Raw genomic sequence first — 26,127 nt, 5'->3', positions numbered from 1 at the left:
ACATCTGCATTCAAGACAGAAAAGAGGAAGATGCTACACCATTGACTTCTCCGGTATCTGTTTCTTTTATCAGAAAAGCAAAAAGTTTTCCAGAAAACCCAGTGGCGGTTCCTTGCCCAGAACTAAGTCACGTGGCCATCCTCAGGGAATAAACAGCCTGGACAAGCCAATATCTGGCAAAGAAGAACAGGATTGCCTGGCAATGGTTCTCTATTCTAGCAGGAGGTATTTTTAAAATTCTAGTGTCTAGGCCCCACTTCAAACCAATTAAATGAGAGCCACGGAAGGGGAGCAGGAATCTGTACGTACAGCCAGGGATGAGAATCACAGACTGGATCATTCAAGAGTCATTGCTAGGATTGGCACTTTGTCGTCATGAGAGAAATCTGGGTTTTGTTAAAAAGACAAGAAATAAAAAGGTCGGGTTAGGAAAGCACATAATAGTGCCAACCACACCCTTCAACTTACTATTAGTCCCATAACTCTATTTGAAGATTCATTCTGATGTTCCTTCTGACATTCATTCAACAGACATTTATTAAGCACCTCCTATGAGACAGGTTCTGGGGACAAAAGATGGATAAGTTCCATAACTTGGAGACTAGTGAAAGCGACGAACATGTAAGGAAAAAAAAAAAATCCATCAAAATCCAATATGACAGGGGTGAGGAGAAGAAGGAAATGGGAAGTTGTTCAGCTTTACAAGATGAAAAGTTCTGGAGCTCCATAGCCCAACCACGGAGTTGACTACAGTTAATGTTGCACATTTAAAAACAGTAAATTTTATGTTATGTGATTTTTATGATGAATAAACAGAAACAAAACAAAACCAATCTGAGAGATAAATCCTAACAGAAGAATAAAGCTAAAGAGCTCACGGAAGACAAAAGAATCTTTTTTTTTCTTTTTTTTTTTTTTCTTGAGAATTTTTTCATTCATCAAAATCTTGATGTGCCTAATGATCCAACTATCTTTTTCAGTAATCATCTGTCTCTGCCCTGTGATTTCACCCTTTCTGACCTGATCTTAGGATGTCAACCTTGTATAGAAAGTGATAGATAGAGGGAAACATCAGTTGCTGCTTTCTGGGACACCCAGAAGACACCATCATGAGAGAGGAATCAGCAGGCCACACAGCCAGAACATCAGACCAGCGGAACTGCCAGTCTCAGAAATCTTGGAAGGGTTGAGCCTGTGCCCTTTTCCAGTTCTCTTTATAAAGAGGCAAGTATCTCAGGAAGGATCCCATTCATATTTTTTAAAATATTTAAGGCATTTCTTAGCCTTTCCCTCATTTTGGCAAGCAAAACAATTCCAACTCTTTTTAACCTTTCACATAAGATTTATTTTCCTCAGGCCCTTCTTTAACTTTTCTTCCTAAACTTCTCTACTTTTTTTTTTTTAAGATTTTATTTATTTGACAGAGAGAGATCACAAGTGGGCAGAGAGGCAAGCAGAGAGAGAGAGAGGAGGAGGCAGGCTCCCTGCAGAGCAGAGAGCCCGATGCGGGACTCAATCCCAGGACCCTGAGATCATGACCTGAGCCGAAGGCAGAGGCTTAACCCACTGAGCCACCCAGGTGCCCCTAAACTTCTCTACTTTTAAAACCATGTCAAAATGAAGTGATTATACAGGGTGCCTGGGTGACTCAGTGGGCTAAAGCCTCTGCCTTTGGCTCAGGTCATCATCCCAGGGTTCTGGGATCGAGCCCCGTGTCGGGCTCTCTGCTCGGCAGGGAGCCTGCTTCCCCCTCTCTCTCTCTGCCTGCCTCTCTGCCTACTTGTGATCTCTGTCAAATAAATAAATAAAATCTTTTTTAAAAAATGAAATGATTATAATAGAAAAAATGCTATATTAACTCATAGGAATTAAATATGAAATTCATGGTCAGTTTGCAATCCACTTTTAGCAGTTAAGCTTAGAACAGCTAGATTTGGATTAAACTTGTGCCTCATCTGCCTTCCTCCATTTTTTTCCTTGCATTTGCTCCCTAGTTTTATCTTATTATTGAGACATTTTTTTCTCAAGTATTTGAGTATCACTCTGGTAGCATCTGGGTAGAAGGCTAACCATAATTTAAAGAAGAGTGAGGAATTTCCCAACCAAGTTATCACTTCATGCAGTTTTCAAACAAAGTTATGTGCATCAATGTTTTTATTCTGTGTATGATCAGTTTGAAAGAGCAAATGCTGACCATATTGAGCAATATATTTAAAACATATGGGTGTCACATTGGTCTGGAATTGTTTGGGCTAACGATGGTTTCTAATTATTTGTTGTAAGTGCTCTGTCTTCTGAGGAAATCCAACTCTTCAAAACTGTCATTGTTGTTCTCAGTCCACAAAGAGTCTCTAAGTTTGTAACAGTATCTCTCCCCTCTTCCAACACATACATTCTTTCACAACTTTAGAAACTTGTCATATATAAGAAGCCAAGCTCACCGCCACAGTGGAGAAGAATGCTTCCAACTTAAAGAGCATGTGTGCTCAGCCCAAAAAGTCTGGGAAATCTACACTAGGATCTACATCCAATGTAGACAACCAACATAACATCCAGTGCAAACTACATACGATGTCCAGATAACAGATTTAAGCAATTCTGATTAATATGATTAATCCTTGTGCTAGTGCAAAGCTAGTACTATTTTAAACGTTGCTTGAAAAACTAGAAGAAAGTGATAATCCAAAAATATAAAATTGAAACTGTTAGGCCCAACCCATTATTCCCTGATTCTAATCCCCATTAGTTAACCCACTCTGGGTTGCCCAAGATTGCAGTGTCTACCAGTGATTAAATATTAAGACGCTTGGTTTATATAAAATTTGTTGTTCCAGCTGAGGGATAAATGCAGCTGAACCCAGCTGTCAGCTGGATTTCCATCATTTGAAATTGGCCTGCCTCCCCATCGTATGTCAGTCGTGACCACACACCCCTCTCTGTACATTTCCTGGTAATAGACCGACACACTCAGGTTTCTCTTACCAGCTCTGCTCTGAGTTTCTGCTTCTGCTGAATTTTCTCAGATCAGAAACATCCACAGGCCCTGTAAATGGTGCTGCCTCTTTTCCACATCACAATACCCTGATACTTCGAATCCTAAAATACCTCAGGCAAAAATCTACGTTTTGTCTATTTGTTTTACTGAAAGTTAGGATCACAGAAGAGGGTTTAATATGGTAACACCAGAAACAAATTTAAATTGAGCAGTGAATATCCTTAGAAATTCTTTAGGTACCATACTACTGGTTGGATTATCCCGACTGGCCTCAGTTTCCCACGCTGTTGTCCCACACATCCCTTTCCTTATCAGACTTTCCCTCTCACAGTATTCTCTATCTCCTGTTGATTTTTATGCAGAGAAGTTTAATAATTTCTATATTTTTCTGGTCGGTGACTTGAAGCCTTACTGAACTCCATCAAGGAAATTTCCTAAAAACTATTTTGTACCTAAGATAAAGCCGGCTCTTAAGATTTTTCCCAACCTGGCTACATTTAGATTTTGAAGATTTAAGATAATCTATATGGTATAAGTTAATAGAGTAACAGGGCAATAAAGCAACATATTGTGATAAAAATACAAGTATTATCTGCCTGTAATCTAGAAGCTCATCTAGTACCAAATAATGTCTGGCATTATGTCCTATTCTGAAGGTTTTTCATGGAGGAACCAAATGACAGCCTAACCCCATGTTGCAGGTTGCACGCTTTTATTTTGTATCTATATTGTCTGTTTAGCCAAGTAATTCATATCATTTTAAAAATTCATAACATTAAACATAAGTAGTATATTCTTAATTATTAAATTTCAAGCTTTCTAAAAGAAGAGTGTTGAAAGACAACCCCGATTATGTATGGCTATATATCAGAAAAAGGTTTTCAAGGGTGCTAAAATGTTCTTTTTTTTTTTTTTTCAAAATAGCACAAAATGTCCACGAGCAAGGAAAAATTATTCCCCCCCCAACAAAAAGAAAAATAGAGATGAAAACATATTTATACGCTTGCTTGCTCTATAGTCCACTCTCAATTCTCAAGGCGACAATGGGAAAAAAGTTGATTGAATTAAGCCAACATAATAATAAAATCTTCAGATTCTATTCTGCCAAATACGATTCACATTAAAACAAGGTACTCTCTATTTGTATTTCTGAAGAAGTAGAATCTGTCCCTTGGTTATTTTTGTTCATTTGTAGATTATATTTGCTTGAGTTTTAAGGTGATTCTGTTTAAATTGCTACTGATAAAATAGGCAAAATAAATGACCATCTGCTAGAAAGAGTGAGTCTCACCAGAAAATGGAAGAGGGGAATATCAAAATATGGGAATCTGAGCTAGTCTGGGACATTTATGTGGTTTTCCTCATACTAAGAAATAGGAAGATTGGTAATAACAAGCCTCTAATGGAAAATAATTCATAGTAAATATACACATAAATGCAGCACAAGGAAAAGGAATATTAAAACAATAATCTGAGTGAGGTGAACATAACTGCAAGAAGAAAATAACTTGATTTTATTTAGGCAATATAGTTCATCCAAGTAAATTGAAGAAAATTGCACACTCAGTCATTTGTTCAGTCAGCTAATGTATCAAAGAAATAATTTCCATACCCTCCTCCAGCTGGGACATTATAAGGGCCTATCAGATATAAATACAGTTTTATGAGCTCAAAATATACTTAAAACAAATAAAATCACATCAAATACCCTAGTGTTTTGAAATATGCATTAAATGCATGTCACACTTTTCCCAAAAAGCACTGGATATACTACAGTATATTTGTACCTCAAAATAATAATGCAATAATAATTTCATTGTATAACTACATAACTAAAACAAGATAATATATATAAAAGAATTCTCTCTCTGATCAGGCATGGAGATTACACCTTTTGAATTTTGAGGCTACATTAAAACTACAGTGACATAAATATTAATGAATAAATAATGTTCCACAGGCAGTACTTACGTACACAACACAGTGATTTTCTGCTCAATTTCCTCTTTTCTAACTGTATATTTAAAGGAGCACCATTCAAGGTAGCTACCATGTACATATAAGTGGTTTAAATGATTACTGTGTGACCAATAGCTTTTTCTCAAATTGCTTTTGTAGTTGCAACCATAAAAATTTGTTGATTCTTTCACAATCTATACTGACTTGTTTGGAATATGTGTCCAACAGACTTCTGTGTCCGTATCTGAGGTTTTACCACAATGTTGTAACTCCACTGAATTCCAAAAAGTCTATAAAACCTTACAGTTACTACCCTGGGTGGTGTGAGCAAGAGTTCACTGTATCTCCATGGTCTGTACAAACCTCGGGGAGATGAGTTTCAGAAGATGGAGAATTGGAGGGCCTGGGTGGCTCAATCAGTCAAGCATCTGCCTTCGCTCAGGTCATGATCTCAGGGTCCAGTAATCGAGCCCTGCATCAGGCTCCCTACTCAGTGGGGAGTCTGCTTCTCTCTCTCCCACTGCTCCTCCACACCCACTTGTATTCTCTCTTCCTCTCTCTCTCTCTCAAATAAATAAAATCTTAAAAAGAAGAAGGAGAAGAAGGAGGAGAAAGAGGAAGAGAAGAAGAATGTCCTGATTTAGCAAAGATGCTCAGAGGGAGATGAAAAGCCACCAACATAACAAGTGCTCACTGGGCTTCAGGATAAGTTCATTTATGCAACTCCATTTATTTATTAAGTGCCTACTGTGTGCCAGGCCCAACTGTTTTCCTTTCCTTTCCATATATTGCACTGTGTTGTCATTCTTTATGTGTCTCTCTCAGCAATCCAGCACCATCACCATTACCACCCATTAAACTGAAAGTTTCTCCAAGGCTGGAACCTTGTCATATTAACTGATACACTGACATGGACTCAATAAATATTTATGAATGAATAAATAATAAAGGTATAAAATATGTAAATAGAAGCATGCTAGAAAGGCAGCAGAGAACATTCTGGAAGATGTGGCATTCTATCTGAGCCTTAAAGAAAAGAAATGGAAGAGAAGATGATTCTAGACAAAAGAAGCAGTATAAGCAAAGGCCTGGGAGGAGGGAGAGAGTGGGCATTTTGGAGAAGTTGGCAATTGAATGGGGAGAAGGGGTCTGGCTCGCCACCAACCCCACTCAAATGTACCAGAACACTGGAGGTGTGAGGGCGTGGACAAGCATGACATTTTGAAAAGATCCTAAAGGTCATTCTGACAAGTACTCCTAGTTAAAGAACATTATTTATAAAGTATGTGGGGAGAATAAAAAGGATGCTAAGGAAGGAGGGGAAGTAGAGGCAAAATTGTGAAGAAGTTATCTTTGGGGTCCCTTCTATCCCCTCATTTCCCTCCATTGGCCTCAATCCTCTACCCTTTTACCCATACCTCACTCATAAGGGCCCCCGTTGGTGTGGTGGTTATTGCAATCTCTCCTAGCTGAGGAGGACTTCCTTAGAGGAAGTTACATTCCATTTAGTTACATTCCATCCAATTCAGCACAAATTAACTGAGAAATTACCATAGGCAAGCCAGCATGCTTGTTATGGATGCTCAGATCAATGAAGTCATCCCATCCTTAAAGATCTCACAACCTAAAGCATTTGCATTTTAATATCTAAGTACATATATCAAACACTTTTTAAAAGATTTTATTTTTCATTTGAGAGAGAGAGAGCTGCATGAGAGCACAGGTACGCTGGGGAGGAGCAGAGGGAGAGGTACAAGCAGACTCCACATTGACTGTGGAGCCTGTGGGGCTTGATCCCACGACACTGAGATCATGACCTGAGCCAAAACCAAGAGTCAGTCACTTAACTGACTGAGCCACCAAGATGCCCCTATATCAAACACTTTTAAGAATTTAAGGAATTGGGCACCTGGGTGGCTCAGTAGGTTAAGCCTCTGCCTTCAGCTCAGATCATGTGTCCCAGGATCGAGCCCCGCATTGGGCTCTCTGCTCAGCAGGGAGCCTGCTCCCCCCCCCATCTCTCTACCTGCCTCTCTACCTACTTGTAATCTCTGTCAAATAAATAAAATCTTTTAGAAAAAAAAAAAAAGAATTAATTGCCAATTGCACCAAAACATGGAGATCTTGAAGCAAATAATCATGCCCTAAATTCTTAAAATGGTCCTGCTTAAAAGCATATCTGTTGTAAAATTGTTCCTGACAACTGCCAACTTCCTACTTGTTGAATATGCAATATTAAAACAGCAAAGCTCATCTGGATATGCTAAGCATCTATAGGGGTCAATGGTTCTTTTCCAGTAGAGACATATTTTAATGAGAAGCAGAAATGATGGAGCAAAAAGTATTTGAGTAATGAGGAGAGAATTCCAGATAACTCTCCTCTCAGAAAAATCAATTATTTTCTCCCTAAACAGGCAAAACTCCAGTTCTTTCACCTCATCTCAAGCACTGTATGAAAGGCATTCTTGGAAGTGCTGTGCTACAGCAAGACCCAACGGTGAGCAAATGTACCTGCCCCCCCCCCCCCACCAACTACAGCAAGAGTAGCTCCTGACCTTGCTGACCAAAGGCTCCTGGGGACAGAAAGGCAAAGAAGAAGGGAAAAGAGGATGTAAGGGGAAGATTGTCTGGAGGACTGCAGCCTCAGCTCAGCAGTGGTTCTGTCCAGGAAAGCATATTGCTAGCCGTGGAGGAGTCGCTTCTTCACCCACCGTGGGCAGCACCACCATAACATTACCTCTACCCACCTCTCTACCTTTATCTCTATCAAGTTTCCAACTCATATAATTATGCTCTAATAATACCTAACTGATGATGTGGCCTTCCTATCCCCCAACTCCCAGACACACATACAGTCACATTTGGATCTGCTGCTCATATTACCTGAAAGGCTATACCCTCCATCCCCAGAGAGAGAGAGTAATTTAACTCTTACACAACCTTCAAGGACTGGCTCAAGAGTGATTTTCATCAGGAAGCTCTCCCTGCTGCCTTTCAGTGTTACCAGAGCATCTTGGGTACATCCTTATTAAATCAATCATACCATTCTCAAAACCCCTTAAAGTCCAAACCCTTGCTCACTCATATTAGCATCCTCAAGACTTAGTGTGAGGACTGGCAGAGAGTGGGTGCCCAGTATTTACTGAACTATGTCTGGGTGCTCACCATCTTGGGGACAGAATGTAGGAAGTACTAAGGAGGTTTCATGGGTTTCCCCAGACAGACTTGAGGGTCAGGAATCCCAAAGCATAAAGAAGTTGGGATGAGCTATGTTAACTGCCAAAAGAATGAGAACATAGTCTGAAGACAAAAAAAAAAAGAGAGAGAAGAAAAAAAAAAAAAGAAAGGAAAGAAGGAAGGAAAGAATTTGTCAAAATGAAAGAATGTGAGAAGAAGTTTTAGGACTGAAAAGTTGAAACACTTGTGTTGCATAATGCCATAAGAATTTTCTTACTACTGTGCCAGTAGACCAGGAGCTGGGGTGGGGTGGGGAGGAAAAGAGGGAGTACCCCTTATTTGCCTAGGTCCCTCTGGGAAGCACATGAGAAGTACCATTTAAAAGTTTCTATATGTCTTCATATAACTACATATATAACTTCTTTATAACTTCATATAACTGCAGAGCTAATGTAATGCTGTCCACTTTGTAATATGGATTCTACTCCTCCCAAGTAATATTTTCATTGCCAATTCAAAATTCAAAATTAAAGAATTCCCTTCAATACTGTTAAGAGAGACAATTAAATCAGGTGGCCTAAACTGGATGGTGCATTCATTACCTTCGTGGTAAACTTAGTAGTGCAAGAAATGTGACCTATTCCATGAACATGAAAACATTTATTTAGAGAATAGGAATTTCTGCTCTTGGTCATACGGATTCCCAGCTTTGGCCCAATTCTTGGTGTAGACAGAATAGGCCTTCTTATTTTAGCAGAGTAGTGGGGCGGGAATGAGAAGAGGAGTGGAGTAAGTCTGGAGAAATAGAAGAAAGCTCATTATACTGGCCATCAAGACCAGCCTCAGCTGTGCCACTAACTATACCTTGGCCCATCTAGGGATCAACTTTCTCAGTTTCCAAAAATAAGACAGATGGATTAGATGATATATATCCTTTTTGTAGATCCAATAACAGATCCCAATTGTATCCCTTCCATCTGTGATTCTAAATAGTCCCACATGCCTAATCAGGAAAGTTCCAAGCAGTTAGCCAAGCCAACCCACAGGCTCCCCTCCCAGGGGACCGCACCCCCTAACCCCACCTCCGGCTCCACCCCGCCCTCCGGCCCCGGCGCACGCGCGCGCGCCCCAGGCCACGTGACCCCGAGCCGCGGGGCCGCGCGGGCCTCCATGGTGGCGTCGCCGACAGGTTCCGGCTGGCGCCCTACAGCGGGCGCCAGGTTTTTCTGCACCGCGGGCCGCGGCCTGGAGCCCTTCCTGATGCGGGAGGTGCGGGTGCGGCTGGCGGCCACGCAGGTGAGTCAGCCTCACTGCGCGGCCCGGCGGGAAGGAGGGCGGCTCTGCTCCCTCCGTGCCCGGGTCCGTGTAGACCCTGGAAAGCGACGCGAGTCCCCAGCTTTCAACCCCCGGACCCACCGAGGCTACGGTCCTGGGCCTCGGAGTTCTGACACATCCTTTAATTACTGCTGGAAAGAACCGCCAGTCGTTTTCCCCTCTCCTCCTATGACCGCTTATCTCTCACGTCTGTAGTTTTATTAAGGGGGGCGGGGCGGGGAGCGTTGAGCGAAGTTATTTCCTAGGTTCTTTAAAAGAAGGTATAGGGGGACGCCTGGGTGGCTCAGTTGGTTGGCAGCTGCCTTCGGCTCAGGTCATGATCCCAGCGTCCTGGGATCGAGTCCCACATCGGGCTCCTTGCTCGTCAGGGAGCCTGCTTCTCCCTCTGCCTCTGCCTGCCATTCTGTCTGCCTGTGCTCGCTCTCTCTCCCTCTCTCTCTCTGACAAATAAATAAATAAAATCTTTAAAAAAAAAAAAAAAAAAAGAAGGTATAGGATAGGGGCACCTGGGTGGCTCAGTGGGTTAAAGCCTCTGCCTTCAGCTCAGGTCATGATCCCAGGGTTCTGGGATCGAGCCCCACATCGGGCTCTCTGCCCAGCAGGGAACCTGCTTCCTTTCCTCTCTCTCTGCCTGCCTCTCAGCCTACTTGTGATCTGTCTGTCAAATAAATAAATAAAATATTTAAAAAAAAAAAAAAAAAAAAGAAGGTATAGGATAGTGCCTGTAGCTTGAATGAGACCTGACAGAGTTAGAAGCCTTTCTCCATCCTTTAAATATAAATGCTATCTTCAGGTTCCGTTGAGTCTTGCCAGTTTCCTGATCACGACTGTATTTACTTCATAGGATTGTTGGGAGGATTATATGATAAAGGGTATCTCAGCTACACCATAAACACCAAGTAAATAGCAGCTACGAAAGCAATACAGTCTTGGAGGCCTCGCAGTCCAACTTCTGGAGGAAGTTAACAGTTGGTGATATCTATCTGTTCATTTCAATGAAATGAACGAGGTTTGGAACTTGAGTTTAGTTCTAGAAAATGCTGGACTGGTTTCTTGAAAGCAGAGAGAAAAGATGTAATCGAAACAGACTCCCGTAACTTGGTGGGCTCTAGATGACAGTGTGAATGATGTGTTTTTGGAAAAGGAAAACTTACTAAATGAAACTGACCAAGCCACTCTAGCAACCCTTACAGCGCAAACCACAAAAGGATTTTCTGCAGTGAGGGAGGTGGGGGCCTGGAGGATAGAGGGGGTCATGAAAAATGGTATGGGTTTGGGTCACAGAATTTAACAGAATGCTGAATGTAGCTAATCTAAAAAAGCAACAATGTAAGAACTGCTGACATTAAGTAAGCATTTAGTCTCTGTCAGGCCCATGTTCTTAGGTCTTTACTTTGTATTCTCCTGCTTAATTTTCACAACAACCCTGTGAGGTAGGCTCTACATTTAACAAGAAGGAAAATGAAGCATAGGTAAGTCCAATAAATTATTCAAGTCATGTAAAGTGGTAGACCTGGAATTTAAACCCAAGCTGTCTGAACTCAGGCATGAATATATAATCATGTCCAACCCAGGCAGGCCAGAACCTGGGTCCAGTTCCTTGGCTACTGTGCAGCTGTTACATCATGCTGCACTGATTTGAGGGGAAAGGAAAAAAAAAAAAAAAAAAGAATGTTAACTTAGAATTCTTAGTATGAAAAATATAAGGCTTGACCCAAATGGAGTATTTTAATTAGAAAAATTACTTTCTCTGCTTGTTCTCCATCTTCTCTAAAGACAAAATGAGACATGGGAGGACTAAAGCGTTCATCACAGAAACAACAACAAAAAAAATCAGTTAATTATAGGGACAAACTTCTTGGCAATGAGAAGAATTAAATACCAAAAGATTTAAGGATTCGTATTTTGATTGTGTATGTTTTAATGATAGATATGCTGGGACGCCTGGGTGGATTAGTCAGGTAAGTGTCCGCCTTCGGCTCAGGTCATGATACTGGAGTCCTGGGACTGAGTGCCATTATCAGGCTCCCTGCTCAGTGGGGAGTCAGCTTCTCCCTCTCTCCCTCTCCCTGCTCCTTCTGACTCTCTTGCTCACTCTCTCTCTCTAAAATAATTAAAAATCTTTAAAAAAAAAAAAAAAAGGATAGATATTCTTGGAAATGGAATCTGAACAAATAACCTCTGAAATTCCATCTCAGTTTCATTGATATAAACTCTCAAAAGTTAAGGCAATCCTGAAAGAATAATGATAGCATCTAACATTTATAAAGCACTTAAAGTATGTCAGACACTTTTATGTACATTGGATATGATTTAATCCTCAAAAGAATCCTATGTGATAGGTCATTTTCCCCTCCATTTTACAAAGAAATAAAAAGAAAACTGATTGCTACATGGTGCAGCTGGGACTTGTATCTGAAGCTTTTTTGCTTTGAAGCCTGTGTGCTTTACAACTACATTAAATGATGGTGGGATGCCGTCCGGAAGCATGTAGGTTATTTCTGTAACAGCATGGAAAAGAGTGTATGTAGACTTTAGAGGCCAAAGATATGTTCAAATCTTAATCTTCTTTTATAGATTTTTAAAATTTGGGCAAAATACTCAAATTTCTGAGCCTCACTTTCCTTGGATATAAAATGGAGATGATAATACCTACTTTAAAGATTAGAGCAGGGGTGCCTGGGTGGCTCAGTCTGTTAAGCATCTGCTTTCAGCTCAGGTCAGGATCCCAGGGTCTTGGGATCAAGCCCCACATTGGGCTCCCTGCTCAATGGGAAGCCTGCTTCTCCCTCTCCCTCTGCTGCTCCCCCTGCTTGTGCGCTCTCTTTCAAATAAGTAAATAAATAATCTTCAAAAAAAAAGGATTAGAGCAATCCTTGAGATAAAGATTGATAGCATGTGGAACACAATGTCTTGCAATTAATAGGTGATCAATAAATGTTCCCAAAGAATGAGTTGCACAGTAATACTTAAAATCATTCACACGGTAACAAGAGTCTGTTAGAAATTTTGGTTTGCTTCAAGAAATTGATGTAAAATCTGAATTTACAAAACAAATTAATTCAGAAGTGATTGTTTACTTTTACAAATGAATCACACCTTTCTAATCAGTGTTCTTCCAGTTTTAGTGGAAAAACGTGGGGAGCTTGTTGAAAATGCGTGTCCCTAGTTACCACCTCCAAAATTGTTTCTTCCAGTAGAAATGGACATAAGCCCAGTCATTTGCATTTTAACGCGCAAACTCTTCCCCCGATTTAGGTGCTTCCTGAACATGTGGCTTGCAATAGAAGATGCCTTGTGTATTCTGTTTAGCTTTTTATCCTGGAGAATTTCAAACACACACTAAAGTAGAACAGTGTCGTGAATCTCACATACTCATCGACTGGCTGTAAGAACGATTCCAGAGTGAATTCTGCTGCTTTAATGCGCCTCCCACATCACCTATGTTATTTTGAAGCAAACTTAAGATACCACTTCATCTGTAAATGTTTGTCTATATAGTAGTCATCTTATCCACGAGAGCCATGTTCCAGGACCCCCAGTGGATGGCTGAGAACATGGATAGTGCCAATCCCACATATACTATCTAATACTGTATATACATACCCATAATAAGGTTTAATTTATAAATTAGGCACAGTAAGACATTAACAATAAATAAAATAGGACAATTATAAATATACAGTAATAAAAGTTATGTGAATGCGGTCTCTGCTCACTCTCCGTCTCTCTCAAAATATCTTATCATTCATACTCACCGTTCTTGTGATGTTGTGACATGACAGTGCTGAGATGAAGTGAGGTGGGAGACTTTAGGCTACTGTTGACTGACTTTCTGACGGTACTTCAGAAGGAGGATGGGGCTTTAGGAAGGTGGTTGACTCCGGTGACCTTAAGCTGTTGACCTTACGTCAGAGCGGAGGTCTTCTGCTTCCTAATCACGTGGTTGAGCGCCGGCACTGCCGGAAGCTGTAGCGCGGATAAGGGGACTATCGTATATCTGGAAGGAGAGAACTCCTATAGCATAATATATATGGTATAATATAGAAGAGAAAACATATAATGGCTCTTAAAATATAAACTGCAGTATCAGCACGTCTAAAAATATTTTTTTAAAGATCTTATTTATTTGACAGAGAGAGAGAGCCAGGGACACAGGAACAGACAGCAGGAACACACGCAGAGGGAGTGGGAGAGGGAGAAGCAGGCTCCCAGTGGAGCAAGGAGCTCAAAGCAGAGCTCGGTCCCAGGACCCCGGGATCATGACCTGGGCTGAAGGCAGACGCTGAACGACTGAGCTACCCAGGCACTTCTAAAAATGATTTCTTATCAAATATCTAGTCTGTTCAAATTTCAACTTGTCTCACTTTTGTTTTTAACTTTGTGTATTTGAATGAGGATGCAAATAAGGGCCATGCATTATGACTGGCTGATACTCTTTTAAGTATCTTTTATTTTTCTAAAAAAAAATTTTTAAGCCTGTTTTAATTTATAGATTTTCCCTTCACCTCTCTTCTTCCCCCCCAGCAATTTATTATTTGTTAAAGAAGCAGAGTTGTTTGTCCCATAGTCTAGAGCAAGGGTCAGACAACTTTTTCTTTAAAGGTCCAGATGAATATTTTATGATTTCATAGGTCACATATGTGGATCACTTTGTGGTTTCTGTTACATGTTCTTTGTTGTTGTTTGTTTTTACATTTAAAAATGTAAAGACCATTCTTAGCTCAGCAGACCTCATTCTCTGATCCTAGTCTAGAGCTATGCTATCCAGTAGGATGTGGTGGCTAGAATTAAGTTAAAAACTTAAGTGTTCAGAAGCCACATGTGGCTAGTGGTGACTGCATGGGACAGCACAGGTAATGGAACGTTTTTGTCATCATGGAAAGTTGTTGGGACAGCCGTGCTAGAGTTTCCCCTGGTCTAGCTATTGCCAGTTGCATCTCCATGGTGTAGTTTAACATGCTTCTCTGTACTTTCTGTTTCCTGTAAATTGGGATCTTGTAAGTTGTATCTAGAGTTTGGTCAGATTCAGGTTAGATTTTTTTTTCCTCTTGGTGGCAAACTTTATAGGTTCCTGGGTATGTTTAATAAATATTTAATTTATATTGTATAATTAGTAAAATATATTTTATATACACACATAATATATATTTATTTTACCTGGACTACTTTTCTTTAAAGAAATATATTGGTAAAAAGTAAGCTTTACTTTATAACAATGTTTAATATATTAAATACTGTTATTTATTATAACAATAATAGCAAGAATATTTTTAAGATAAAATCAATAAAATAGAAGTGTACCTAATGCCAGCTAGCCAGAAAGGCCCTGTCAGTGAATTAATTGGTCCTCATAAGCCCATATAGCAAAGACTTTTAACGTGGGTCCGAACCTGAATAAGTCAGCCAGTTTTTTATTTTTTAGTGGGATGTTGGTGATGGAGGGTAGTGGGGTAGATCTAACCAAATAACCAGATAATTGGGTTATTTCATAGTTATTTTTTTTAATGGGGTAATTGTATAAGGTTGGTTTTTTTTTTTTTTTAAGAGTCTCTGCATTTTTTGAAGGGAAATTTCTTGAATTTTTTAAATTAAGTAAAATGTATTTTTTCAATTCTTCTAAAAATGAATCAGAAAAGCTCAAGTACCACCTCAGCTCTTCACTTAGCAATTTAAAATTAATTCTAAAACAAAATGGCATCTGTAGAATTAGGAGAACTTTGATATCACCTATCCTCCTATGCATTTTTACCTAGACTTAAACTTTTAGTTTTTGTGTTAGATTTGAATGCCTGAATTTTAAAAGAAAGGCAAAAACACTAACTGCTTAGATATGCTAGCTGACAACAGAACTGTTTTTACTTTGATAAAGACTGTTATTTCATCTTCAAAAGTGTTAGACATAAAACCAGCTGGTTTTAGACACTTGGTTATGATTTAATTCCAAATGGAAAAAACAGATTGTATATATAAATAAATTTTCAAATAACAAATATTAGGATGAAATATCCTAAAATGCCACATTTCTCCCCTGGGTATTGTAATTGAAATATGACCAATTATAAGCAGTAAACTAAAGAAAAAGGTTAACACCAGCTTCAGCAGTTTTTAAACTCATAAGCACCAAAATTCATTCTCCCTACGGTTTTAAGGTATAATACTCTATGTTTACCTTTGGTGGAGGTAATGCTTTCATGATATATCATTATTTGATCTCATAGTGACTGTTTTGCAATTTAGTAAACTACTTCTGGGGCACCTGGGTGGCTAAGTGGGTTAAGCCTCTGCCTTCAGCTCAGGTCATGATCTCAAGGAGCCTGCTTCCCCGACCCCCTCCTCTCTCTGCCTGCCTCTCTGCCTACTTGTGATCTCTCTCTCTCTCTCTCTCTCTCTCTCTCTCTGTGTCAAATAAAATCTTCAAAAAAAAAAAAAAGTAAACTACTTCTGATTAGATGCATATTACTTGTGAAAGGAATGTAAGCCTTATGTTAATTTTTAAATGAAGAGAATAATGCTGCTTTTGGTTTTGAAAATATGTTTAGCATTTTAATGCCTTAAAACCTTCTTACGATTTGTTTCCCCAAATAAATTAAGCCTTTAGTTCCTTTTAATTAACTTGATTTTCAGTCTTGTTCTTTTGTTGTTGTTCCTCCCACCTCCCCAGAATGATATTTTTTAGAGGAAGTTCACTGTATAAAATGTTTCCCTTCATATTCACATAAGATAAGATCTTTATGCAATTAAAAAGTACAAATTAATATCTAGATCACTGACTAGGTTAAAATCACTGGTCTAGATGTTTTCATCAGTTTGCTTATAGAACTTAAATCTTAAAACCATACACTTTCAGTAGAATATTTCATTCAGTTCCCCCACAGTCTTGGCAAGGTAGTTCATGTCTGTTAGCTTGTTTTGTGACAGCTTTAATATCAGCTATATTTTTATATCAGATAGCATAAAATCTAAACTTTTAAAAGTTACTTTTTAAAACTTCGTTTTCAAGTTCTAAGCATTTTGAGATATCTATTTAGTTTTGACTTTTGTGGAAAAATGTCACTTTTGTATTGAGAAAGAAGTTCTAGAAACTAGAAGTTCTTATTTTTGTTACTCCTTATCCCCTTAAATGTTGATTCCTAAACAATCTTCTCATTCCCTGCTTTCTCAATCTGTCTTGGTCAGCTGCACTTCTAGTACCTAAGCTGTTTGCGTTTTATTTAATTTGTTTTTCCAGATTTATTGAAATATAACTGATATATACCATTGTGTAAATTTAAGACGTGCAACATGTTGACTTGATAAATTTCATATTGCAGATGATTAACACCATAGCGTTAGCTAACACCTCCATCCAGTCACATAACTGTCATTACTTTTTTGTGGGAGAACATTTAAATCTATTAGCAACTTACAATTATATGATATAGTATTATATGCTGTAATCACCACTCTGTACATTAGGTCCCCAAATCTTGTTAATCATATAATGAAGTATTTGGGTTTTATTTGATGTCAACCTAGGGCTTCCTCTGCAGTGATTCTTCTTCATCAAGCTAGAATGGTAACCCCAAAAATTACCATCCCAAAAACTTAATTAGACCATATCAGATCAAGAGTACAAAAATACTTGGAATTCAAGTTCCCATTGGATGGGAGCTGCCTAAACACATGGGACCCTCCAAACTCCCCATTACTTCAGTTCTAGGAGATAACTTCAAACCATCTTAGTCAGCCCATGGCCACCATTAAAGGAAATTTTTAAGACAACCCACATCCATCCTGAGCTTGAGATAATTAGGTTGATCCCAAAAGTTTTAGGAGTCCATTGGTATTGCACACCATTTGCCATACCTCACCAGACTCTATCATCAGTGCACTTTTTATTTTCATTTTTTCTCTGACTTGTATAACATATCCATCCTGTCTCCAAAGCCTCTTTCTATGTGATGCATATTTCTTGCTGTTGTCTCTTTTCCAGATCCACAGCCAAGTGTCTCATTATTTCGATCTCAGTAATCTGCTTCTTCCTCCAGTATAACAATCTACACTTAGTACTTTATGCCTCTTCTAAAGTAATTTTTTCTGCTAGCTAATTCAGTGTGTCACGGCTTTCATCAAAGTCTGTAATGGTTGACCATTACCATCTGGGGTACTCAGATTTTCATGACCATTTATCAGGCTGGGCTGAGCTACACCATCCATCCACCTGACACTGTCAATCACACAGCAAATTTTGCCATACTGACTGACAGTTTGCTTCAGCCAGCCTGTCACTCCCACCTCGGCATCTTGCCCTTTCTTCTGTTAGAAACTCTCTTCCCAAATCACAGGGTTCTTTTCTGAGACTTTTACTAATGACGGTTCCTTATTCAGGCTCTTTATTTTACCTTGTACCTACAGCTTATCAATGCATTTATTATATTAACTTTTTTTGTTTTCTTCTGGGTTTAATTCAAGTTATTTTCTTATAAATTTTTAACATTTTAATTTGTATGCCAGTGTATAGGTATTAAATTATCATCCATCTTTAGGACACATGCTGGATGCTTCCTGGTAGACCACAAGGTAGGTGTTTAATAAATGCCTACTGATGATGTTAACCTTGGTCAACTGATTTGTCCTAGGAGTGCCTGTGCACACACACATATGTGCACACACACACACACACACACACACTTTACAAAAGGTATCATGACATAGATTGTGATCTTGGTCACTGTTTGACTTCATACAGGTTATTTAACCTATCCAAACCTCAGTTTCATAATCTAAGAAACAGGGGTAATAAAATCTATCTTAGAAGGTTGTTATAAACAAGAGCGGGAAAATGTATTCAGAGTGCCTAGCACAGTGTCTGACAAATAGTACATATTTTAAAAATGGTTGTTTTTATTGTCTATCTAGACACTGTGTTTTAATTCATTAAGAGCAGAAAAGGGAAATGATTCTTACTCTGACACAGGACTACATTAATCTTTTCTGTCTCTAGGTTGAATATATTTCAGGAAAAGTTTTCTTTACCACCTGTTCTGACTTAAATATGCTGAAAAAATTAAAATCTGCGGAAAGATTATTTTTGCTGATTAAAAAGCAGTTTCCACTTAAAGTTTCTTCTGTAAGTAAAGGTATGTGTATGCCTGTTGCTTTTACCCCCATGATATATTGTATTCCAAAGTTTTCTGCTTGATAATTAATTTGTACCCATTTTACATTTTTAAGATTCATTCATACCTGTGGGATCATTAATTATGTCTTTTTCCATATTTCCTGAATATTATCACCATATTAATTGCATTATCAGCTAATTTTTTTCTCTTTGCAATCTGCTGCCTATTTTCTGAGCCTTAGTGTCCTAAGTCACATTTCTTCCATTTTAGTTATGTTCAGACACCGTCTCTAGAGATACATACAGTCAGATGCATTTATTTAGACCTAGGAGCATGTAATAATCCAGAATGCATGGCTTTGTAAATAGATCAAAACTGTCACTTTATACATTTTAACCAATGAATTATATAATTAGAAAAAATACTATGTAATAAAATCTCCTGCTTAGGGGACCTTAAATTTAAGTTTTTGAATAAATTTATATCCACTTATAAAGCATTACAGTTAAAGGGGGCTTAAGAGTTTCCCTCTCCACTTTCTAATTTTATAAATATGCTACTAAAATAATTTAAGGATTTTCATAGAAGCAAATGTCAGATACTACTAGACTAGACATTGCCTTAAACTTTGTTTTAATCTCTGAGATCATGTAATATTGTGGTCTGTACTAAACTGTGTCTGTAAAGATACAAATGGCAAGAAGTCATAACAGGTCAGAAAAGTTATTATACAGCAAATCCTAAGGTGTTATACCATGGGGTCAATATAATTTACTCCCAGCATTCCACACATTCTCATCTTTAGAGAATACAGTAATTACTCTTGGGTAACCTTGATGAACCTTGTTCATCAAAAAAAGATTACAATGTATTGAGTGTGCTGGCAGTCCCTAAGTTATGAATGGGTTGTGTATCTGAAGCATTACTTTATGAAAACCCATTTTATGATGTACACTAATGTTGTATGGTCTAAGATAGCTTCAGTATTCATTTTCTCTGTTTCTGAGCTCTGTTTTGCAATTTATTGTTTTTTTTAACTTAGTTTTTATAGGCAAGATCAGCATTATATCAAAAATCAATAATACTCTAGGTGTATGCATATATTGAAGGTATAGATATATATTATCATAGGACAAATGATCTTGCTAAAATATAAGGTAATTCTATAGGAATTTTAAAATAGTTTTGATGTTAAGTATGGAGTGTAAATAAGAACTTTATTCTGCACAATATTCTTATGTTAGATTATATAAATTCCAGATGAAGGTGAACCCACTATTCATGTAGCAGTTTAGTAGAACTTATTTTAAAGAAATAAAGGTAATGGAATTTAGGGGTGATGAATGTAATAGACTGTCTTTAAGGCTTCGGTATAGGATAAATTGAGATCTTATTTATTTAGGAAACATATTTAATGAAATGCAAAGACTTGTAAATGATGGTCCAGAGAGCTGGTTGAGTGCCATTTCAATTTGGAAAAATCTTCTTGAACTTGATGCAAAAAAGGACAAACTTTCTCAAAGAGATGCTAACCCACTAAAAAGAAAAGTAGGAGAAAATGATGTCAGCAATCCTAAGAAATTAAAAACAGAACAAATGCAAGAGCTACAAGAGAGCAGGGAATGCCGACTGGAAAAGCAAATGGAAGAAGAAACAGCGGAGCAAGGAGATTTTCTCATGAACAGAGAAAAATCTCAAGAAGCATTTCAGAATGAGGTAGTAAAAGCAGCTGATGACCCAAGCCAGAAGGACTTGACGTTCAGAGTTTCTTGTCGCTGCAGTGGAGCCATTGCAAAGACTTTTACTGCACAGGTACACTTCTCTCCCAGGGTGAAGTTCCATTTTCTGAATTAACCACTCTTAGATTTAAAATGAGATGGCAGCCTTTCACAGAACAGATAACTCGGCCTAGGCGGATAACCAGGCCTAATTTCATATAATTAAATCTCCTTAAAAATGTATTTTCCTTTTTAACTTTATCTCAGATGCTTAAGAGTAATAGTATGCCATTACATGTAATGACCTCCTTTTTATACTTTCTCCCCCAAAGTTTCCTTAAACTAATAGATATCCTTGACACTTGGAAATTCTAATATTTCTGGCCTAAGCTTTTTGGGTTTTTCTTCAGTTCTGTGTTTATTAAATGGTCGCTCTACACTACACCTTGTATGTGTGATTGTCACCAGCACCCAGACTGCAAAAACACAAATACAACACGAAGTCTCAACTGTCTACAGGAGAGTGAACACAGTTTCCTTCAAAACACTTTATCATTTGGCCCTTACGAAGTTCAGTGATACAAGAGCACAGATCTGGGTCCTTTGGCCAGCCTTAAAGTCAGATAGACCCTAAAGATTGAGTCTAATGCTATCGTTCTGGTAATTTGTCAACATATAGGATTGTAGTAGCTCAAATACTTCATCTTTTACCTTGCCTCTGTTTCCTAAAACCCACAATGATCATTTTTATCAATTCATGATGTGGTTATTACTAGAATCGAGATTACACATGAATAGATATCAATGCCATGGGATATGTTGGGTGTTAGAAGAGGTAAAATGCAGCCTTCTTGTCTTGAACAGAAAATGCTTTTGTGTCATATTTTAATATTGTAACCCTAAGTTACCATCAGATAGTCTGATTCATACTCTTTAGTTTTTGCTTACATTTAAATGTAAAATTTTCATTTTTAGTGTTCTTTTCTATAACTTTTCTGCTTTTTCAGGAAGTTGGAAGAGTAATTGGAATTGCTCTTATGAAACAGTTTGGATGGAAAGCAGATTTGAGGAATCCAAATTTAGAGGTATTGAATGTTTGTTTTATTTTATATGCCTGTAACCTAATTGTTTAAAAACAATGTCAACTATCTGTACTGTACTTTTCAGTTTTGCTTTAGAATTTTTTAAAAAGCATGTCTAGATGGATCCAACAGTCTATTTTCTCTTTAGCAGTAGAATAGTGCAGGTAATTTTGTAGCACTTTTCACTGTGAAAATATCTTATCCAAAGATGTTTTGGGATGGAATTGTTTTGTTACAGTTGAATTTTTAAAAATTTATTATACGGTTGCAGAGATGCTCTCTTCAATCACTATAATACGTAACAATCACTAAAATAAAAAATTCTAGCTAATGTTAAAAAAAAAGAATGGTTAAAATAAAGTTTAAAAAAATAAAAGAATGGGAAACCAAAAGGCCCACAAAAAATCCAATATTATTTTAACAGTGACTTTGTTCAGATTCTGGGATCATGTTTTTCTCTTTTCTCTCTATTTTCAAAATGAACTTAATGAGGTTATATGAGATTTTTTTTTCATTGAAACAAGGTGAAACACTTATATGGGGAAACCAGTGCTAGCTATAAAAAATATTCTTCACAGGACCCCTGAGTGACTCAGTCGGTTAAGGGTCCAACTCTTGATTCCTGCTCAGGTCATGATCTCAGGGTCCTCTGTGCTCATCAGGAATCTGCTTAAGACTTTTCCATCTGCGCCCCCCCCCCAGCTCATGTGGTTCTCTCTCTCTCTTTCTCTAATAAATAAATTTTATATATATATATATATGTATATATATATATATATATATGTATAATTTCTTCACTTTTATCTGATAAATTTGACAGGTAGTTTAGTCATTTTCATGATTTGTTGACCCATAAATTTATTATTCTATAGCTTTGAATGCAGTAATAGCTGACCGTATCAGAACATTTTGTGTTTTTATTTTTCAATGTTTTCATTTGATATTCTCACTTTTATAAAGTAATACCTGATGTATGTTTTTCATTACTGTCATAAAAAATATTTTGGGGCACCTGAGTGGCTCAGGTTGTTAAGCCTCTGCCTTCAGCAGAGGGCCCTGGGATCCAGCCCCATATCCAGCTCCCAGCTCAACAGGGAGTCTGCTTCTCCCTCTCCCTCTGCCTCTCCCCCAGCTTATGCTCTGTCTGTCTCTCTCTCTCTCTCAAATGAATAAAATCTTTAAAAAAGAGAGAGAGAGAGAAAGAAAAATATTTTGACCTCAAGAACGTTTTGATATGAGGGTGTCCTCCTTCTGTTTCTTCTTTCAGTTCTCTTATCTTGGACTCTGCTGGTTCCCATCTCCCCATTTCCCCTTGACCCTATATCACTGCCTCAAAATTACACTTTTCTCATAGTTTAGCTCCTAAATAAATATAGCACATTTAATTCCTACCAGCTATTTAGTATAATTAATAATAGCTATTAACATAATTGACAACAGTAAAATCACACAGTAAAAACTGTGACCAAAATTAACAACAGAATCAAATCTTAACAAATTTTGTTCAGCAAAATTCAGAGAAAAAAATTTATAGTGGGAGAAGCTAGTCTTAGTAACATTTAATATATAAAAATATCAGTGTATCTTTTCTTGAGTATCAATCTTAAATAGAAAAGAATCCTAATAAATACTTTTGCTAAAATAAATAATGCAAAGCACTGGAAAGTTTAGCTTTAATGATCAAGGATTTAAATTGACTCAGTGGAGTCCATTCCAGGTCATTCTTTTCTCTATAAAAATTTGTCAAAATTGGAGTAATTCTGATTAAACTATATGGTAAAAATAACCTTGGGGTCAAAGTATTAGAGATCAAATGCTCTTGAGGTCAAACAGCAGAGTTGGAATATTCCATAAACTTTATCAGACTATGAAAGTAAGAATCTAATTTTTAAAATTTAATTGAGCTGCTAATTATACTTGAGACATTTAAATCCCCTTTATGGCCTAACAGAAGAAGGGTAGTAGAGAGGAGGAAGCTCACTTATGGATGGTAGAGAGAGAAAAGATCACCCTTGCTATGATGTCTTTGGCCTGAAGAAAATTTTGTTACCCTGGAAATATGTGTAACTTGTGATGGTCCTGTGTGACCTCCAGTCTTATTTGAAGTTAGAATTAAGGTGGGTTTAGGAAGTCTTCTCTAGCCCACAATGCTGAAAAGTCTGATCCAGTTATGATTATTCAGAGAATCTCTGGAAAGAAAGACCTCAAGATGTCTTCAGAGCATGAGTCTCCATATACCTCGTGTACCTCAGCATCTTTCTATGGAATCTACTAAAAATGTACTTTGTCTCTGCTCAAGAAAAAATATTATGGAACATCTTTCCCTATATGATAAACAAGGCCTTGAATTTTTAATTAAAATATGGATTATTTATAAAATAAAATATAAAGTAAATTAAAAAATAAAACAATTTCACAATGGAAGTTTTCCAGTTGTCAGTGCATTTGGTAAAGCAGTTCCTGTTCGGTTCTAACTTCTCTATTTGTTCTTTCAGATCTTCATACATCTAAATGACATTTACTCTGTGGTGGGAATCCCTGTGTTCAGGTAGATATTGTTCTCTAAGCTTCATGTTTGTCCCTTAAAGTCTGTAAAAGTAAGAACTTTATGTTCTTATTTATAATATGAAACGTCAATATAACTGAGGGGGCTAATGGCAAAGCATTTAAGTTCTTTACTTGAGCCAGTAAAGTGTGTTCTTTGTGCTTAATGCATGTGATTTAATCTGGCTGGTTGGAGCTATAAAAGATTTGATTGTAATCATTCACTGATTATGTGATTCATACCGAAAATTCTATCTAATTATTTCTATTATTAAATGATTTTCACAGGCTCTTAGTCTGTTAGCATCTGGAGTTTTTATTAAAATAGAAAATATAGCACAGTTCTTAAAATTCACATGTGAACATTCTACAAATTTTATTGCCATTATTCTTTTATTGTGGGAGAATATTTCCAGTTTTTAAAATCTACTTCAGGTATCTCTCTAATCTTGCAGAGTACTATGTGATAATAAATGCAAATGATTCATTTCCCTATTCCAAAATATTTGTTGAACACTTATCATATAACAGGTACTTTTCTAGATGCTCTGGGAAGAAAGAGCTATTGGATGAAAATAGTGATTTCAGTTCCTTGGAAGCATGTAAATGTCATTGGCATCTTCGGAACATTTTATATGCACATCCCTGTTTACATAGTATAATGTGCTTTAGATACCCTTTTTCTGGATTCTAGGCATGGAATATTTGTAAAGATTATAAAAATTTAATAGGAATACCCTATTAGCTCTAAGCTCACATTTATGCATCTGTAAGCCAGGATATAAAAAAGAATGCTTAAGGTTATTGTAATAGCTCTTCTCAAGCTTTCTTGTTCATTGCATTAGAAAGATAGAAATAATATTTTGAAAACTCCTATCAAATCTGGAAACACTGATAGTAACCGTGATGAGGTAGAGGATAAAGTATGAAGTGATACATAATGGAGGCCAGTGAACTCATTTGGGAGATGTCTGCTTCAGCTCTTCGTTCCATAAATTATTTTAGACAATGCAATGTCATGCTTCATTTCATCTTTTGAGAAAGATGCAAATGAGCAAAGAACAAATTTACAAAAGCAGTTTTTTTTCTAGAAAACAGATTTCAAGGGTTAGCATCCATTCAGCCCTACTTCCCATACTACATCCACATCACAGAACAGTATGTTCCTCTTGATGACTCCAGATCAGCAAGAAAAGTTCCTGTATATTCCATATGGGAAAGCAGGAAAGTATATTAACAATTTGAGAAAGGTTTTTCCCTCCTATATGATTAGATTTTTATAAGTCAAACACTTAAGAGTTTAAATTTTAGTTTTCCAACAAATTTACCTTCCTTTTTTTTTTTTAAGATTTTATTTATTTATTTGAGAGAGAGTACAAGTGGGCGGAGGGACAGAGGGAGAGGGAAAAGCAGGCTCCCTACTGAGCAAGGAGCCCAAAGACAAAGGGCTCATGATCCCACGGTATGGGGATTCCAGGGTACCCTGGGATCCTGACCTGAGCTGCAGGCAGGTGCTTAACCAACTGAACCACCCAGGCACCGCACAAATTTACCTTTCTGAAATATCACACTGGCTGGTTAGACAAGGTGCCAATTAGAGAAGGCATTTTTGTAAAAAAGTTAGAATATTCCATAATTTAACAGATATTTAGCTGTATGTTAGATGAATATATTAAGATGAGTCACAAATGTGAACAGGTAAGTCATTTTTATTTATATCATGATCTTCTTTACTGTACGGTAATACTGAGTGTATCATCAAATTCTTTTCTCTGTAGGGTTCCTTTAGCCAGCAGAGCTTACATCAAGACCACAGGCCTCAGGTCTACCATAGCATGGGCAATGGCCTCTCTTGCTGAAATTAAGGTAAGGAAAATGTTTGCATTCTTAATAATAGCAAGCTCCTTTGCATAATCAGCTGATTGGTGGACATCTTGGTTGCTTGCTTTCTTGTCCTTTCTTTTTCTCTTTTTTTCTATCCTTTTCTTTCTCTTTCTGTTGCCCTTACATTTATGAACTGCTACAGTGATATGGTTTTATATATTGTTGAACTTCTGAGAGTATTTTGACTATAAAAAAGCTGAGTCCAAAGATAGCTACATTTTTATTATTTTAAATCTTTTATGTCATAATCACATGGCCTGTAAAACCTCTACTTAAATTTTAAGTTTTTCTCTGTGACTAAGATCTGAATCAATTTTTGTAAGTATTCG

General features: G+C 37.5%; 1 protein-coding gene across 2 annotated transcripts in view; it reads left to right on the top strand.

The window, feature by feature from the left end:
• The first annotated feature begins 9,308 nt into the window (after positions 1 to 9,308).
• LOC111158505 (THUMP domain containing 2) overlaps positions 9,309 to 26,127 on the top strand; it is a 40,466-nt gene continuing 23,647 nt past the window's right edge. The window contains exons 1-6 of one of the 2 annotated variants that reach the window (XM_022520567.1): positions 9,309 to 9,427; positions 18,453 to 18,588; positions 19,973 to 20,382; positions 21,296 to 21,373; positions 23,866 to 23,918; positions 25,693 to 25,780. In XM_022520567.1, the coding sequence (XP_022376275.1) occupies positions 9,392 to 9,427; positions 18,453 to 18,588; positions 19,973 to 20,382; positions 21,296 to 21,373; positions 23,866 to 23,918; positions 25,693 to 25,780 (801 nt within the window). In that variant the 5' untranslated portion in view covers positions 9,309 to 9,391. Of the gene's footprint in view, positions 9,428 to 18,452; positions 18,589 to 19,972; positions 20,383 to 21,295; positions 21,374 to 23,865; positions 23,919 to 25,692; positions 25,781 to 26,127 lie in introns of those variants that run through there. The other variant, XM_022520569.1, reaches the window with a different exon arrangement.

This window comes from Enhydra lutris, unplaced genomic scaffold (assembly GCF_002288905.1).
Source record: "Enhydra lutris kenyoni isolate GAN:26980312 unplaced genomic scaffold, ASM228890v2 scaffoldscaffold59, whole genome shotgun sequence".
NCBI classification, from domain to species: domain Eukaryota; kingdom Metazoa; phylum Chordata; class Mammalia; order Carnivora; family Mustelidae; genus Enhydra; species Enhydra lutris.
Note: the sequence above shows the minus strand (reverse complement) of the source record. Positions and strands in the feature narration are given on the sequence as shown.